This window comes from Trichomycterus rosablanca, chromosome 17, assembly GCF_030014385.1.
Source record: "Trichomycterus rosablanca isolate fTriRos1 chromosome 17, fTriRos1.hap1, whole genome shotgun sequence".
NCBI classification, from domain to species: domain Eukaryota; kingdom Metazoa; phylum Chordata; class Actinopteri; order Siluriformes; family Trichomycteridae; genus Trichomycterus; species Trichomycterus rosablanca.
Genome location: NC_086004.1, coordinates 28,688,000 through 28,701,810, shown reverse-complemented (window position 1 = coordinate 28,701,810; position 13,811 = coordinate 28,688,000). Strand labels below are relative to the sequence as shown.

Below are 13,811 nucleotides of genomic sequence, written 5' to 3'. Positions count from 1 at the left end.
TGTTCCATGTCAAAGTGAGTATTTACTTTGTGAACTTTGGACAGAATGTGCTCTGCGTGATGATTACTTATGAACAAGTCATATGTTATGTATGTTATATTATATTGTAGTGTGTCGGGTATAAATTAAATGCGAGTAGGTAATTAAATAGTAGTTGTGCTGTTACTGTTGAGTTCCAGGCTGTCTTAAACTTTTATATTCACATTTATACAATAATAATGATTATACAATAATTTCCTTCGGGATAAATAAAGTATCTGTCTGTCTGTCTGTCTGTCTGTCTGTCTGTCTGTCTGTCTCTATCTATCTATATAAACAATTAAGGGCAACTTGGTTGTTGTGGGAAACCAGCAGCCTTCCGATCAATAGTCAGCCGAGTTATGCCTAGCTCACACTACACGATTTTTGCCCTGATTTTCGCTCGCCGACTGGTCGCCACTAGATGTGGCAGCTCGGGAGCAACTCGGCGTTCGCTCGGTGGTCTAAACTCGGCTCTCGATCGCTGTGTGTGAACTACTCAACAACTCGATCCGAGCGGCTCGGCGTCTGAGAAGAGATATCTAGCATGTTGAATATCTGGATCAGTCGGTTGCGACTGGCAATGAGTGCGGTGAGGGGGATAATATAGTTTCTATCAGAATACATCGGCACACACAAGCACGCCAAACCATCATACCGACACTGCATTACAAAAAAATATTTATTAACCTCCAACTCACTACAGAACAAAACAATCCCTGCTGGTCGCGTTGCCAAATCCACTCGGATTCATTTATTGTTTCTCTTTGAGTTTACGTTGCGCATCGGCGCACAAACAACTTTGATCGCTCGCTACTTGTTGATGTGTATTTTTGGACGTGGTATCATTGAACCCCTCATCACTTGTTTGGGAGAGCAGAGAAGCTCGCCTGCGATTCCAGTTGGTGACAGACGGTGTAGTGTGTGACCCCCTATCGCCAATCAGTCGTGTAGTGTGAAATACACACCGACTTGAAAGACTCCCGATTACAAGAGATCCAGTCGTGTAGTGTGAATTTGGCATTACCGGTGTGCTTTTCAGTCAGTACCATGGTAACTGGTTTTTAACCCAAACCCCAACTGTTTTTAAATAACACAAAATGTAGCTGTTCTGATCAAAAACAAACACAAAAACCAGGTATAATTTTCTTAAATTATGTCTGTATAAAACCAGTCCAGTGGCATTTTACATTAAGAAAACAAAAGATAAGATTAGATTCCTTTAGACCCCCATGGGGGAAATTCGAGCGTTACAGCAGCTCCAGTACAGTGTAAGTACAGTAAATAGTGTAGAATAAAATAAAAATAAGAAAATTATAAACAATATTAGCTATGAGATGCAATTACTATTATACATCAGTACTGTATGGTAATAACAACATTATAATAAAACACTATATATTCTATTTGTAAATATATAAGACCGGTTGTTTAAAACCACAAAATTTAAGGCAACTGTGTGGCAGTTTACCACAATCAGGGTAAATTTCCAAACAAGCTACAGGAATGTGAGGTGGAACACCCTGGCACCAAGTCCTTACAAGGCAACACACACACACACACTTCACCTGAGGAAACCCGCGACCCCTAAAATAATCAGAAATGCAGTGAGATCAGATTCCTGGTGTTCCTGTAAACACACTCAGATGTCGGTGGCTGTGTGTTCCAGACGGCGAGAAGTTTTGTGGTTCTGCACACGCCATTTTGTCACCGCAGGATAAATACTCTGAAATACTTTAGAACTGTTTGTTTCCTTCGTTTACTCTCGTCTGTCCCCCATTAGCTGAGATTATCAGCTAATCCGCCGCAGCTGTTTTACATTCGCGCGGCAGCCGGTACGCCATCGACTTTGCCAAATTCAGGCAGCAGTTAAAAACAGTTTAGCCAAATGTGACATTCGGGCAATTTTCTACTAACCACAAACTCGCTTGTTTAGCCAAGCCGTGTTCAGACTCTGAAGCTTCGCCTGTAGCTTGTTCGGCTTTTCTCCGGGATCTATAAGCTAATGTTGTTAACGTGTCGAGGAAGCTTATAGCTAGCAAGTTAGAGAGGTCGGAGTGAACGTGCTGGCCAGTTCAAGTTAAGCTTGCTGTTTACTGGGACATTTAACATACAAGTAATATTATTGACACCTCAATCATACTTTTTTTGAGCGGTCTATAATCCGGTGCGTTTCTTTTCCCCCCCCGTGTGTTGTCTCATGATTGCTGCTTAATGAGAGTCGTGTGTTCGGAGAGTCTGGAAAAACTTGAGATGGCGTGTGCTGTTAATGCTCAGATGTAGCCGAGCTGCCAAACAAGGAATTCTGTAAAGCTGGGCACGTTCTACTCATCAGTCACGGCCTTAAACGAAAGCTTGTACTCACCAGAGGCCAACGGTTTTATTAAATATGTGAAATTGTTGTGTAGAATAAGAATTCGGCTACATTTCAGGTGCAAATAAGAGAGAGTTTAGGGCAGTGAGGTGTGGTCACAAAGAAACATAGGTCCCGAGGACCTCCATTTTCAGTTTTGGTCACTATAAAGAGTTTCAAGCAGTGGCGGCTGCTGGTCTTTCAAAGAGGGGAAGCTCATTGTCGGCTTACATCATAAAATTTGTCAATTTATTTATACATAAATTCTGCCCTCCGTTCCTTTTCAAGGAAATGGCCTGAAATGGGTTACAGCAGTTTGTCTTTCGACTTCACTCGCAAAATCCGCGATGGGACTGAAGCTCCCAGTGATTAAGTGACGGTGTATATCTCAAAATAGCTGTCAATCAAAACGGGATTCAGCCTTTCGACTGATCCTCCAATCATCTTGCAGAAGCTCAGCGTCCAGACCCGTGGCATTAATCCAATGACCGGCGAGTTCCGAAGCAATTAAAAAAACCTTTCCGTGCAGCCCCGTTGAAGTGAACAGACGCTCGGCTCCTGCGGGCAAATGCATCGACGCTACGGGAATGTATGAGAAGTTCGAGTCAGTCGATCTGTGATAATTAGCTGATTCTGAACGAACTCGTCTTCGAGATGAACGTGTTCTAACGCATTTGTAGTCAATGAAATGTTAACACAACTGTACATATTTGACCATTTAATTTTTGACATTTTAGGGGAAGCTGAGCTTCCCTTGCAGTCTCAGAGAAATCGCCACTGTTTTCAAGGGATGGCATGGTGGCTCGGTGGGTAGCACTGTTGCCTCACAGCAAGAAGCTCCGTTCTCAGCTGGAGCGCCCCGGGTCCTTTCTGTGAGGAGTTTGCATGTTCTCCCCATGTCTGTGTGGGTTTTCTCTGGTAGCTCTGGTTTCCACCCACAGTACAAAGTGCAAGTGAGGTGAACTGGAGATAGAAAATTTGATATTAAAACTTGTGTAACCAAAGTGTGTAAAACATTAACGCTAAATCCTAGTGATGTTAAATCCTTGTAAATAAATGAGGAGTTTTGAATGTTCTCCCAATGAGTGAGGATGGGTTTCCTCCAGCTAGTCTGGTTTTCTGCCACACAAATGTCTGTAAATTGTCCATTGGTGTAACGAAACCCAGTAAACTTCCAGGTTTTTGTCTTACTTTACGCCCACTGTGTCTGAGTTTGTTTGTTTGTTTATTATGATTTTAACGTCATGTTTTACACTTTGGTTACACTCATGACAGGAACGGTAGTTACTCATCACACAAGATTCATCAGTTCACAAGGTTATATCCAACACAGTTATGGACAATGTAGTGTCTCCAATTCAGCTCACTTGCATGTCTTTGGACAGTGGGAGGAAACCCACGCGTAGACACGTGGAGAACATGCAAACTCCACACAGAAAGGACCCGGACCGCCCCACCTGGGGATCGAACCCAGGACCTTTTTTCTGTGAGGCGACGGCGCTACCCACTCAGCCACCGTGCCGCCCCCGTGTCCGAGTGGCACCAGACCCGTAATAAATGAAATGAACGAACGAACGGCAGCGATCAATTTAATATGATCGACCGCGCAGTCCGTGCTTTGTGTACGTTCTCAGAATAATGTGTGGTGTGGGGTTTGTCTCTGCCAGATGCAAATGTGAGGGAGATAAATCACGGGTAATTGCCATTTATGAACTTTACTTTGCAGTCGGCTTGTAGTGGCGTCCTGCGGAATAACGAAGTGCCAGTAGCACTGCTAGAAAAACAACTTTTAATAGGGTTTCCTGAAAAGCTGTAAAACGCCCTGAAGACGGCTGTAATTAGTAAGGGTGTGTACCTTCCTCGAGGGCACAGGGAGTCTGATTGGATTATTTAAAAGCTGCCCATCTACATTTTTTCCCAAATAGAGTTTGAGCTTCCCATCAGAACAGTTAAAACTACGAACAATTTAAAGTCAAGTCCCTTTCTCCTCTGAGCTCTAGACTGATGACAAATGAAAACGGAGAATGTGCCACTATGCAGAATTTATTATAATGCGTTCATTTCACACTGCTCTATCCATCTAAATATCATCGAGATGTATACGAGTCCTGAAGACTGATGTGAACGTCTTTGGCCTCCTAGGCTGAATAAAATTGACAAGGTTTTTTTTAACATTTATTATGCAGCCCCCCCCCCCCTCGCAGCTCATATCTGAACAACACTTAAAGCCCTGAGTCTGTTTGCTTCATATTTGTGTAGTTTTTGATATCCAAACGTATTAAGCCTTATGACCGTCCTTGGAAAGTGCTTTTACATTAGTATTAAAAGCTAATATTGAAGTAAACAAGCTTCCTGTAGGGAACGATCATTAATCAGCCTGATATAGAGATGTTAGCAATACGCCGTCAAAGAACTCGACGTTCGACGAGCGCTGCAGGTTAAAATGTCGTTTAAATTCATTCCAGGCAGCTGACGCTTGATTTCAGTCTGTACAGAATAATAATGCAGTTTTTCTGCAGTTATGCAATATACACCGATCAGCCATAACATTAAAACCACCCACTGTCCATTTTATCAGTTCCACTTACCCAATAGAAGCACTTTGTAGTTCTACAATTACTGACTGTAGTCCAACTGTTTCTCTACATGCTTTTTTTAACCTGCTTTCACCCTGTTCTTCAATGGTCAGGACCCCCCACAGAGCAGGTATTATTTAGTTGGTGGATGATTCTCAGCACTGCAGTGACACTGACATGGTGGTGGTGTGTTAGTGTGTGTTGTGCTGGTATGAGTGGATCACAGCAGCGCTGCTGGAGTTTTTAAACACCTCACTGTCACTGCTGGACTGAGAATAGTCCACCAACCAAAAATATCCAGCCAACAGCGCCCCGTGGGCAGCGTCCTGTGACCACTGATGAAGGTCTAGAAGATGACCGACTCAAACAGCAGCGATAGATGAGCGATCGTCTCTGACTTTACAGCTACAAGGTGGACCGACTAGGTAGGAGTGTCTAATAGAGTGGACAGTGAGTGGACACGGTATTTAAAAACTCCAGCAGCGCTGCTGTGTCTGATCCACTCATACCAGCACAACACACACTAACACACCACCACCATGTCAGTGTCACTGCAGTGCTGAGAATCATCCACCACCTAAATAATACCTGCTCTGTGGTGGTCCTGTGGGGGTCCTGACCATTGAAGAACAGCATGAAAGGGGGCTAACAAAGCATGCAGAGAAACAGATGGACTACAGTCAGTAATTGTAGAACTACAAAGTGCTTCTATATGGTAAGTGGAGCTGATAAAATGGACAGTGAGTGTAGAAACAAGGAGGTGGTTTTAATGTTATGGCTGATCGATGTACGTATATCCTAGTTTCTTTGGAAGCTGGGGACCAAGCGCAGGGTCAGACGTTGTACTGCATCCTTGTTGTTGAGAGGGTTAAGGGCCTTGCTCAGGGGCCTTATAGTGGCTGGATGGCAGGATTCAAACACACAACCTTCATTAATAGCCTAAAGCTCGACCCACTAGGCTAGAACCTTCCCAACTGTTTTGGTCAGTGTTTATGTTCATCTCGCTGTGTGTTTCATATTTTAATGGGACACTTGGCCTATATGCTTGTCAGTTATCAGTTAACCTTCAGCTCTGAGCTGTCGTTTATTTGAAAGAAATTGGCTAAATTTGCATCTCTCTTATTGCTGTAAGTTTATAATTGAACTAGCAGAATAATAACCGAACGATCTCTGTAAACAAGCGCTTTAATGATTTGTTGTACATTGTTTTGAAAAGGTCAGAATCTACTGGGTCTGCTGTGTGCATTCAGAAGAGCTGCTTAGTGAAGGCTCGACTGTAATTAGGATCAACACAGGGAAAATGTAATAAGTGGAGTTAAATTAATGTCTTGGAAAAGGACGATGTGTTGATTTTTTTCTGGATTTCCTCCGTTTATCTCCTAATCTAATTGTTTTCAGTCCCTCCCTCAAAACAGCCAGTTTTGTTCGTGTCGCCGCCCGAGCGCCTGTCAGGTTTTATTCACATGGTCATGAAGAAATGCTTTTGTTTAACCGTTTTCCTCAGAACTTTCTTACAGAACCTGAGAGCACAGGCTGAAAAAAAAACTGCAAATTAGTCAAAGTAACTAGAGCTGCCACTAACGACTATTTTTCTATCGATTAATCTAGACTGTTTTATCGATTAGTCGATTAAGAAGCTTAATGAAACAATATAGAAGTAAAAGTTTTGCCGCAGCTCGTGCATCCTAACTGAACTCGCTAAGGAATACGGCATTCCAAGATCTCCACGATTAAGAGGGTGGCACGGTGGCTCGGTGGGTAGCACTGTCGCCTCACAGCAAGAAGGTCCTGGGTTCCATCCCCAGGCGGGGCGGTCCGGGTCCTTTCTGTGTGCAGTTTGCATGTTCTCCACGTGTCTGCGTGGGTTTACTCCGGGTGCTCCGGTTTCCTCCCACAGTCCAAAGACGTGCAAGTGAGGTAAACTGGAGACACAAAATTGTCCATGACTGCGTTCGATATAAATTTGTGAACTGATGAATCTTGTGTGTGATGAGTAACTACCGTTCCTGTCATGAATGTAACCAAAGTGTAAAACATGACGTTAAAATCCTAATAAACTAACAAACCGCGATTAAGAAGCGTAATGAAACGATATAGACGTGCAACATCGCGCCAGTGCTGCTGTGGTACCATCAAAGCTTTGCACGGTTTACAAACCACATTTTTGTTTTGTGCCAGTTTTAAGTATCACCAAACTTTTGATGATTTGTGTCTTCTAAGATTGTGCTTAATGCCGCCAACCAGTGACTGGACCAGATACGACTTAGATCATGCACGCATGCAAGTAGTGCTGAGGGAATCATGAACACTTATATTAATGGAAAATTTATAAACATAGTTTTACAAATGATGCATCGACCTAAAATATCGACTAGGTCGACCAATCGTGGCAGCCCTAAAAGTAATCGAGTCTTGATACAGGAGGGTTATGATCGCACTGCATTGTTTACACCAGTCATTTCCAAATAACACAATATAAAAGTAAGTGATCGACTAAAGGTCTCATTTGCATAATGAACCCTTCAACCGGTGATTTGTGCAGCCTTTGTTTTTACCATAATAGAAATGCATTATTATGCTGTGTAACTAAATGTGCTAGCAGCGAGCACTAAGCATTTCTACAGAAGAATGTCCATGTCGGAGCAGAGCATTGTTTATTTTTGTTCTCGTGCTGCTTCCTGGCACAGAGACGGGAGGAAATAAACCACCTGATTGTAGAGATTGAAGGCTGATTTTATTGCGTGCACGGTGCTTGAGGAACGAGAGCAGCAAGACGAACGAGGCCCCGGATTTTATTTAACGTCCAGAATTGGTAGGACATCAGATTATTAGAAACGACTCGGGCTTTGTTTAGGTCGCTGCTTCTCGACTCGACTTCTCGAAAACCACCTCCTTGTTTCTACACTCACTGTCCAATTTATCAGCTCTTCTTATATAGAAGCACTTTGTAGTTCTACAATTACTGACTGTAGTCCATCTGTTTCTCTGCATGCTTTGTTACCCCCTTTCACCCTGTTCTTAAATGGTCAGGACCCCCACAGGACCACCACAGAGCAGGTATTATTTAGGTGGTGGATGATTCTTAGCACTGCAGTGACACTGACATGGTGGTGGTGTGTTAGTGTGTGTTGTGCTGCTGGAGTTTTTAAACACCGTGTCCACTCACTGTCCACTCTGTTAGACACTCCTACCTGGTCGGTCCACCTTGTAGATGTAAAGTCAGAGACGATCGCTCGTCTATCGCTGCTGTTTGAGTCGGTCATCTTCTAGACCGTCATCAGTGGTCACAGGACGCTGCCCACGGGGCGCTGTTGGCTGGATATTTTTGGTTGGTGGACAATTCTCAGTCCAGCAGTGACAGTGAGGTGTTTAAAAACTCCAGCAGCGCTGCTGTGTCTGATCCACTCATACCAGCACAACACACACTAACACACCAGCACCATGTCAGTGTCAGTGCAGTGCTGAGAATGATCCACCACCTAAATAATATCTGCTCTGTGGTGGTCCTGTGGGGGTCCTGACCATTGAAGAACAGCATGAAAGGGGGGTAACAAAGCATGCAGAGAAACAGATGGACTACAGTCAGTAATTGTAGAAGTACAAAGTGCTTCTATATGGTAAGTGGAGCTGATGAAGTGGACAGTGAGTGTAGAAACGAGGAGGTGGTTGGTGTACTTGTGTCTCTTTATCATGTTTGTGTGACTGGGTTCTGTGTGAGATTTATGATGCAGGAGGAGGAGACCTGGTTGCCGTGTCGATTGACGATGTTTTGACTCTGGAATGTTTTTATGGGAAGCGATAAATAGAGCTGCTGGTAAACTCCCAGATAAACCTGTTTGAAGTAACATTCTGTGAAAGGGACGGCTGATGTAAGACAATTGAAGTCGAAAAAAATTTGCGGACGTATGTCATATAACTAGATTTAAATTCTCCCTCTTTATCTTCGAATCTAGTCATTTCCAGTTTCTGACTGTAATCCCTCTATCTGATCAAGAAGCGCCTGATAACCACACATGTCAAATCTGCGGCCACATCTTTTCACCTGCCGGTGTCGGGTTCTCGCACAGATCCGTATCTTTAATGTAGAGCCAGGCTAAATTCATGCGGGTGCCTGTATCACTCCTGGAGATTGCATATCGCAGGAGCAGGCCGGTCGTGTTTGTGTGGCTCTGCCGAGATTCAGACTAACGAGTCTGAACGCTCCGCCGTGGTGTTAGCGCGTTTGAGCCCTGTGCTCCCCCGGGACCGTGTTTTGGCGAAGTGTGAAGCATCCTTTCAATCTCGCGAATAGAGTTTTCAGTTTCAGTTGCTTCCTGCTGAAATGGTTTTTTATGATCAACCTTTTCTATTCCTGGACTATTTAGTTTGGACTGATCGTGTGTGTTCAGTGGTTTAACATGCCGAGAGAAAGAATGAAGCTCTTTTTGTTTGCTGTGGCATCTGGCAAATCAAGAAAATGTCACTGTACACACGGTGTAAGATCTGTGTGCGATACAAACTCCATTCTTACCTCCAAAACGTTTCTGGCATGTCAACAACACGTCTTCTTCTTAGTAAACTAAGGCAGACGGTATAGAACTATCAAAACAAGGACAAACCAGCTTAAAAATAGCTTTTACCCCACAGCAGTACGGAACTCTAAATACCTCTATATAAGGTATTTTCACTAAACACATGGGACTGCAATTTCAGGGGCAATGTTTACAAAAGGGCAATGTGCAATTTCCTCCAGCTTGTTACTGACCGAATGTTTATTTGTGTGTTTTTGTTATTATTGTAAATTCTGTAATTTTTGTGAATGCAAATTTTGGTAATGATTGTTTTCAACACTGTACAGTATTGCACCTTAATTTCGTTATACCCGGTATAATGACAATAAAGATATTCTGATTCTGATATTCATACCCTAGGATGCTAAGGCTAAGATCTCAGTTAAATTGATCCAGTTCAATCAAGCCTGTGAGCAGTTTGTGTTCCAGTTGAAGTGAAGCTCCACTGGTCTGTGTGTAGTAGATCATACTGGACTTGACTGGTTTTAGGCTGCTCTGGGCTGCTAGTATTTCAGCCTGGTCATTTTGTAACTGACACGACTTCTGTTGCCTCCTGTTTTGCCAGAGTATTATGACTTAAGCTTGGTCTTAAACCCCTGTTGCTGGGATTGCATCCCGTCTCGGGTGTTGATTGCTTAGGATGAAGTGATTGTTACTCGACAAAAGACTAACAATTAAAATTATTCCACAACTTTATTACAGCCCGCACACTTCTAGTACAGCGTTCTCACATAATAAACGCCCCCCCCAGTCGTCCGCACAGGGTCAAAGAAAAAAACCAACTCCATCAGTAGTTTTTCACAATAAAAGCTTCTCTTTTGTACTGAGGTGCCAGAAAACATTTACTTTAACAACTTATTCACCTCAAGTTAGTCAACCAGTGAACAAGTATATAAATATCAGAGTTTACTTTTCGAATATGCAACCTATCGATGATTTGCTGTAAGAATAAATGCAAACTAGCTGGTAGAAGCTAACCAGAAGCACACAATGGCAAATAAATGATCTGGAATTATTTAGTATCTCATTGTTTTCAGTGCTGGTGTTTTTAAATGCTGCCACCATAACATCTCATACATGATTACACTAAAAATGATCCAGTTATGCTCCAAATACACCAAGAAAAGACAACAGGAACACATACCTGGAACCATAAATGAAACTCCTACACAAGACAACACAAGAACAGTCTTAACCTACCTTGTAGCCATAAAAATGAAAATGTAAAATAGCCAAAATTATAAGGATAAGATAAGCAGACAGAAATAATACCTGTCTTGCCATAAAATGACACATACATGTTAAACATGGCATGAAAAAAGTGTAGAACCAGAGAACCGACAGCCTTAGTGTTACTGTACGCCCTGTACAACTAGTATCTTCAGACAAACACACTTGTGTATTTGGTCACCTGACAGTAAGCGTGGCCAGCATCTTTCTGTTTTCTTTAGTTTGTTAAGTAGAGTTTATATGCATAGCGTTTTTTGCAATAGACGTCTCAGAGTGACTTTACATCATCCAGGACTGACAAACCAAAACCCACCCAAAATCGCACTGTATGATGTTTACTATGCAGCCGTTAACGGTAACCTCATGGATTGTGCCCGGAGTCTATTTATACGTTAGTAGTAATAATAATAATAATAATAATAATACATTTTATATATGGGCGCCTTTTAAAACACTCAAGGACACCTTACAGTACTTATAGTTTAACCATCAGTACATAATAAAATACACAGATTAAGGGTAGGTAAGTTTAAAGAAGTACCTTTTAAGGTGTGTTTTGAAGCTAGGGAAAGAATCAATGGGGGGAATGTCAGGAGGAAGAAATGTTGGGCAGAGTAGCTAAAAGCTCTAGCCCCTATAGTACACAGACGGATCAGAGGATTAGATAATTGGAAGGCGCTTTGAGCTTAAGATCATGCTTTTTTTTTTTTTTTTTTTTTACTGGGGTCCCCGATCAGGCCTCATGGGTGAACTTTGTCCGGGTAACTTCATCTCACTTGCTTCCATCTTTCCTCTCTCAGGTGTTTGGAAGAAATCTGCAGCTTCTGAGGGAAGACAGGGCCTGAGGTTTTGTTTTCTGACCTCCACTCTCTCTGATGGAGCTGCGTCTGGCCTCCTTGCTGCTCGTCAAGCTGCTGACCCTCCTGACCTCCAAGCCGGCGCCGTCCCAAGGCCAGAATGTGTACACCAACTCGTGGGCCGTCCACGTCGGCGGAGGAGAGGAGGAAGCCGACCGCATAGCCCAAAAACACAACTTCGTTAACCTCGGCAAGGTGAGTAGGCGCGGTTTTCGTGGCGTGTTATTACCGTGGCGTGTTATTTCTGAAGCGCTGATGTTTTTTTCCTGCTTAACTCGTCTGGTGAGATGAAAGGAATCCTGTCATCTCTGCTGTCTTGCACTTACACCTTGATCACCGTCACTATGGCAGCGCGTCTGTGTTGTGTGTTGTTTTTGATATTTGATCAGGATTGTTTTTACATGGATTTCCTTGAGCTGTGGGTGTAACGATACACAGATTGTACGACACTGTAGTTCTTGTTTTGTCTCAGTTTGATTAAAACCACTAATATTAACTAGAGAGTGCATTTCCGGAGAAAATGCGAGTGTGATTGCCGTGTGCCGGTCGGCGGGCGTGCGCAGGTCGGGGGTGCGCATGTGTTTAGAAGTGGTGCGGTGCGTGGGGTGTGAATACTTTCTCCCAGACAGGCCACTGTATCTGTGCACAAGCTGTGGTGTGAGCACAAGTTCACTCTGGGTGTGTTTGAAACGCCAAACCTGTAAAAAAATGCATTTCTGCACGTTTCTACTGCTTACAAATCAGTGCTCATTCATTTATATGTGATTATCACTGTAGGGGCCATGGTATTGCGCAATCTATGATCGGCTGTGTCTCATTTACAGCTTTCAGGCATAGTGCACTCACACAGTGCTCACACTTCGGTACCTATTTTAGCATTTAGCCATCGCCATTGATTTTAATGCATCCGTTAGCCTTGAAGCTAACGGATATAAATATCTTTGTTTCTGTTGCAACGCGAACGATATGACGCTCACTGCTAAGTGTAACTGCACTATAATTTCATTCTGTGCAGCGTTTTCACCTTAAAAATCACTAATACTTTAGTTACAGACCAAAATAAGTCAGATTTTTTGTCGGCCGCCATTTTCTGCTCTCAGAACGGCCTGAAGATGCCGCCTACGTCATCACGTTGACGTTCTATGGAAAGCCAAAGGTGTCAAGATTTTTGTCCAAAAATTCGGGCGAAAACGGGCATAAATGCCACACGGATGGGCGTATCCGGATGATTTTTTGGATTTGGGCGCTAATTAATGACCCCGGTCGATCAAGGGTTGGAACGGCGTTGATAGCTCGAAATTTTTTTCAAAATGAATGGGAGTCAATGGGGAAAAACGGGCACCTTAAAACTGGCACTGTGGGCACAGTGTTGGTTCGATCCGAAAGCTGTATACAAGCAGTCCATTCCCGTATGGGCCGGACGATTTGGCACTGGAATGGGGTCGATATCTCGAAAATTGCGGACGAAGAAAGGGAGACAAAAAACGGGCGGAATGGTAATAATATATTGAAAACGAAAAAACGAATAACAATAGTTCTGCATTCTGCAATCACACTAATAAGCCAGATATCAGCTTTTATTCTGATTTAACGTGTATGCATTTTCTCCTAATTTATCGTAGTCAGTTTGTCTTCCGCTGCTGGTGGATCCCTGATTGCAGTCGAGGTGGGTATACTGCTGCTCACGCCTCCTCCGACCCACGCACAGCCCTTAGCGGAACCCTTTTTCACCTATACACTTCTGCACAGGCACCTCTATCTGCCAATCGGGGTTCTTACACAGCGTTGTAAGACCCCACCCACATAGTCCGGTCATCCCGCCCTAGCAGAGACGTGTCTGCTGCCGGCACTGTCGATCTGCCAGTCGCTCGGGTGGCGCAGCGGTCTAACCTGTTAGCACCACGTTTTTTTTTTATTATAAATTGTGCAACTATTATATTGATGAGTAGAATTTTTATTTATTTTATTATGCCAGTAGGGCGGCACGGTGGCTCGGTGAGTAGCACTGTCGCCTCACAGCAAGAAGGTCCTGGGTTCGATCCCCAGGTTGAGCGGTTTGGGTCCTTTCTGTGTGGAGTTTGCATGTTCTCCCCGTGTCTGTGTGGGTTTCCTCCCACAGTACAAAGGCGTGCAGGTGAGGTGAATTGGAGACACTAAATGATCCATGACTGTGTGTGAACTGATGAATCTTGTGTAAGCAGTAACTAACTGTCCTGTCGTGAATGTA

The 13,811-nt window shown here is 43.4% G+C and overlaps 1 protein-coding gene across 1 annotated transcript in view; it reads left to right on the top strand.

Moving 5' to 3' along the window:
* furina (furin (paired basic amino acid cleaving enzyme) a) overlaps positions 1-13,811 on the top strand; it is a 122,664-nt gene that overhangs the window by 4,357 nt on the left and 104,496 nt on the right. Inside the window, exon 2 of the mRNA XM_063013075.1 lies at positions 11,528-11,779. Coding sequence (XP_062869145.1) covers positions 11,603-11,779 — 177 coding nt within the window. The 5' untranslated portion in view covers positions 11,528-11,602. The remainder of the gene's footprint in view (positions 1-11,527; positions 11,780-13,811) is intronic.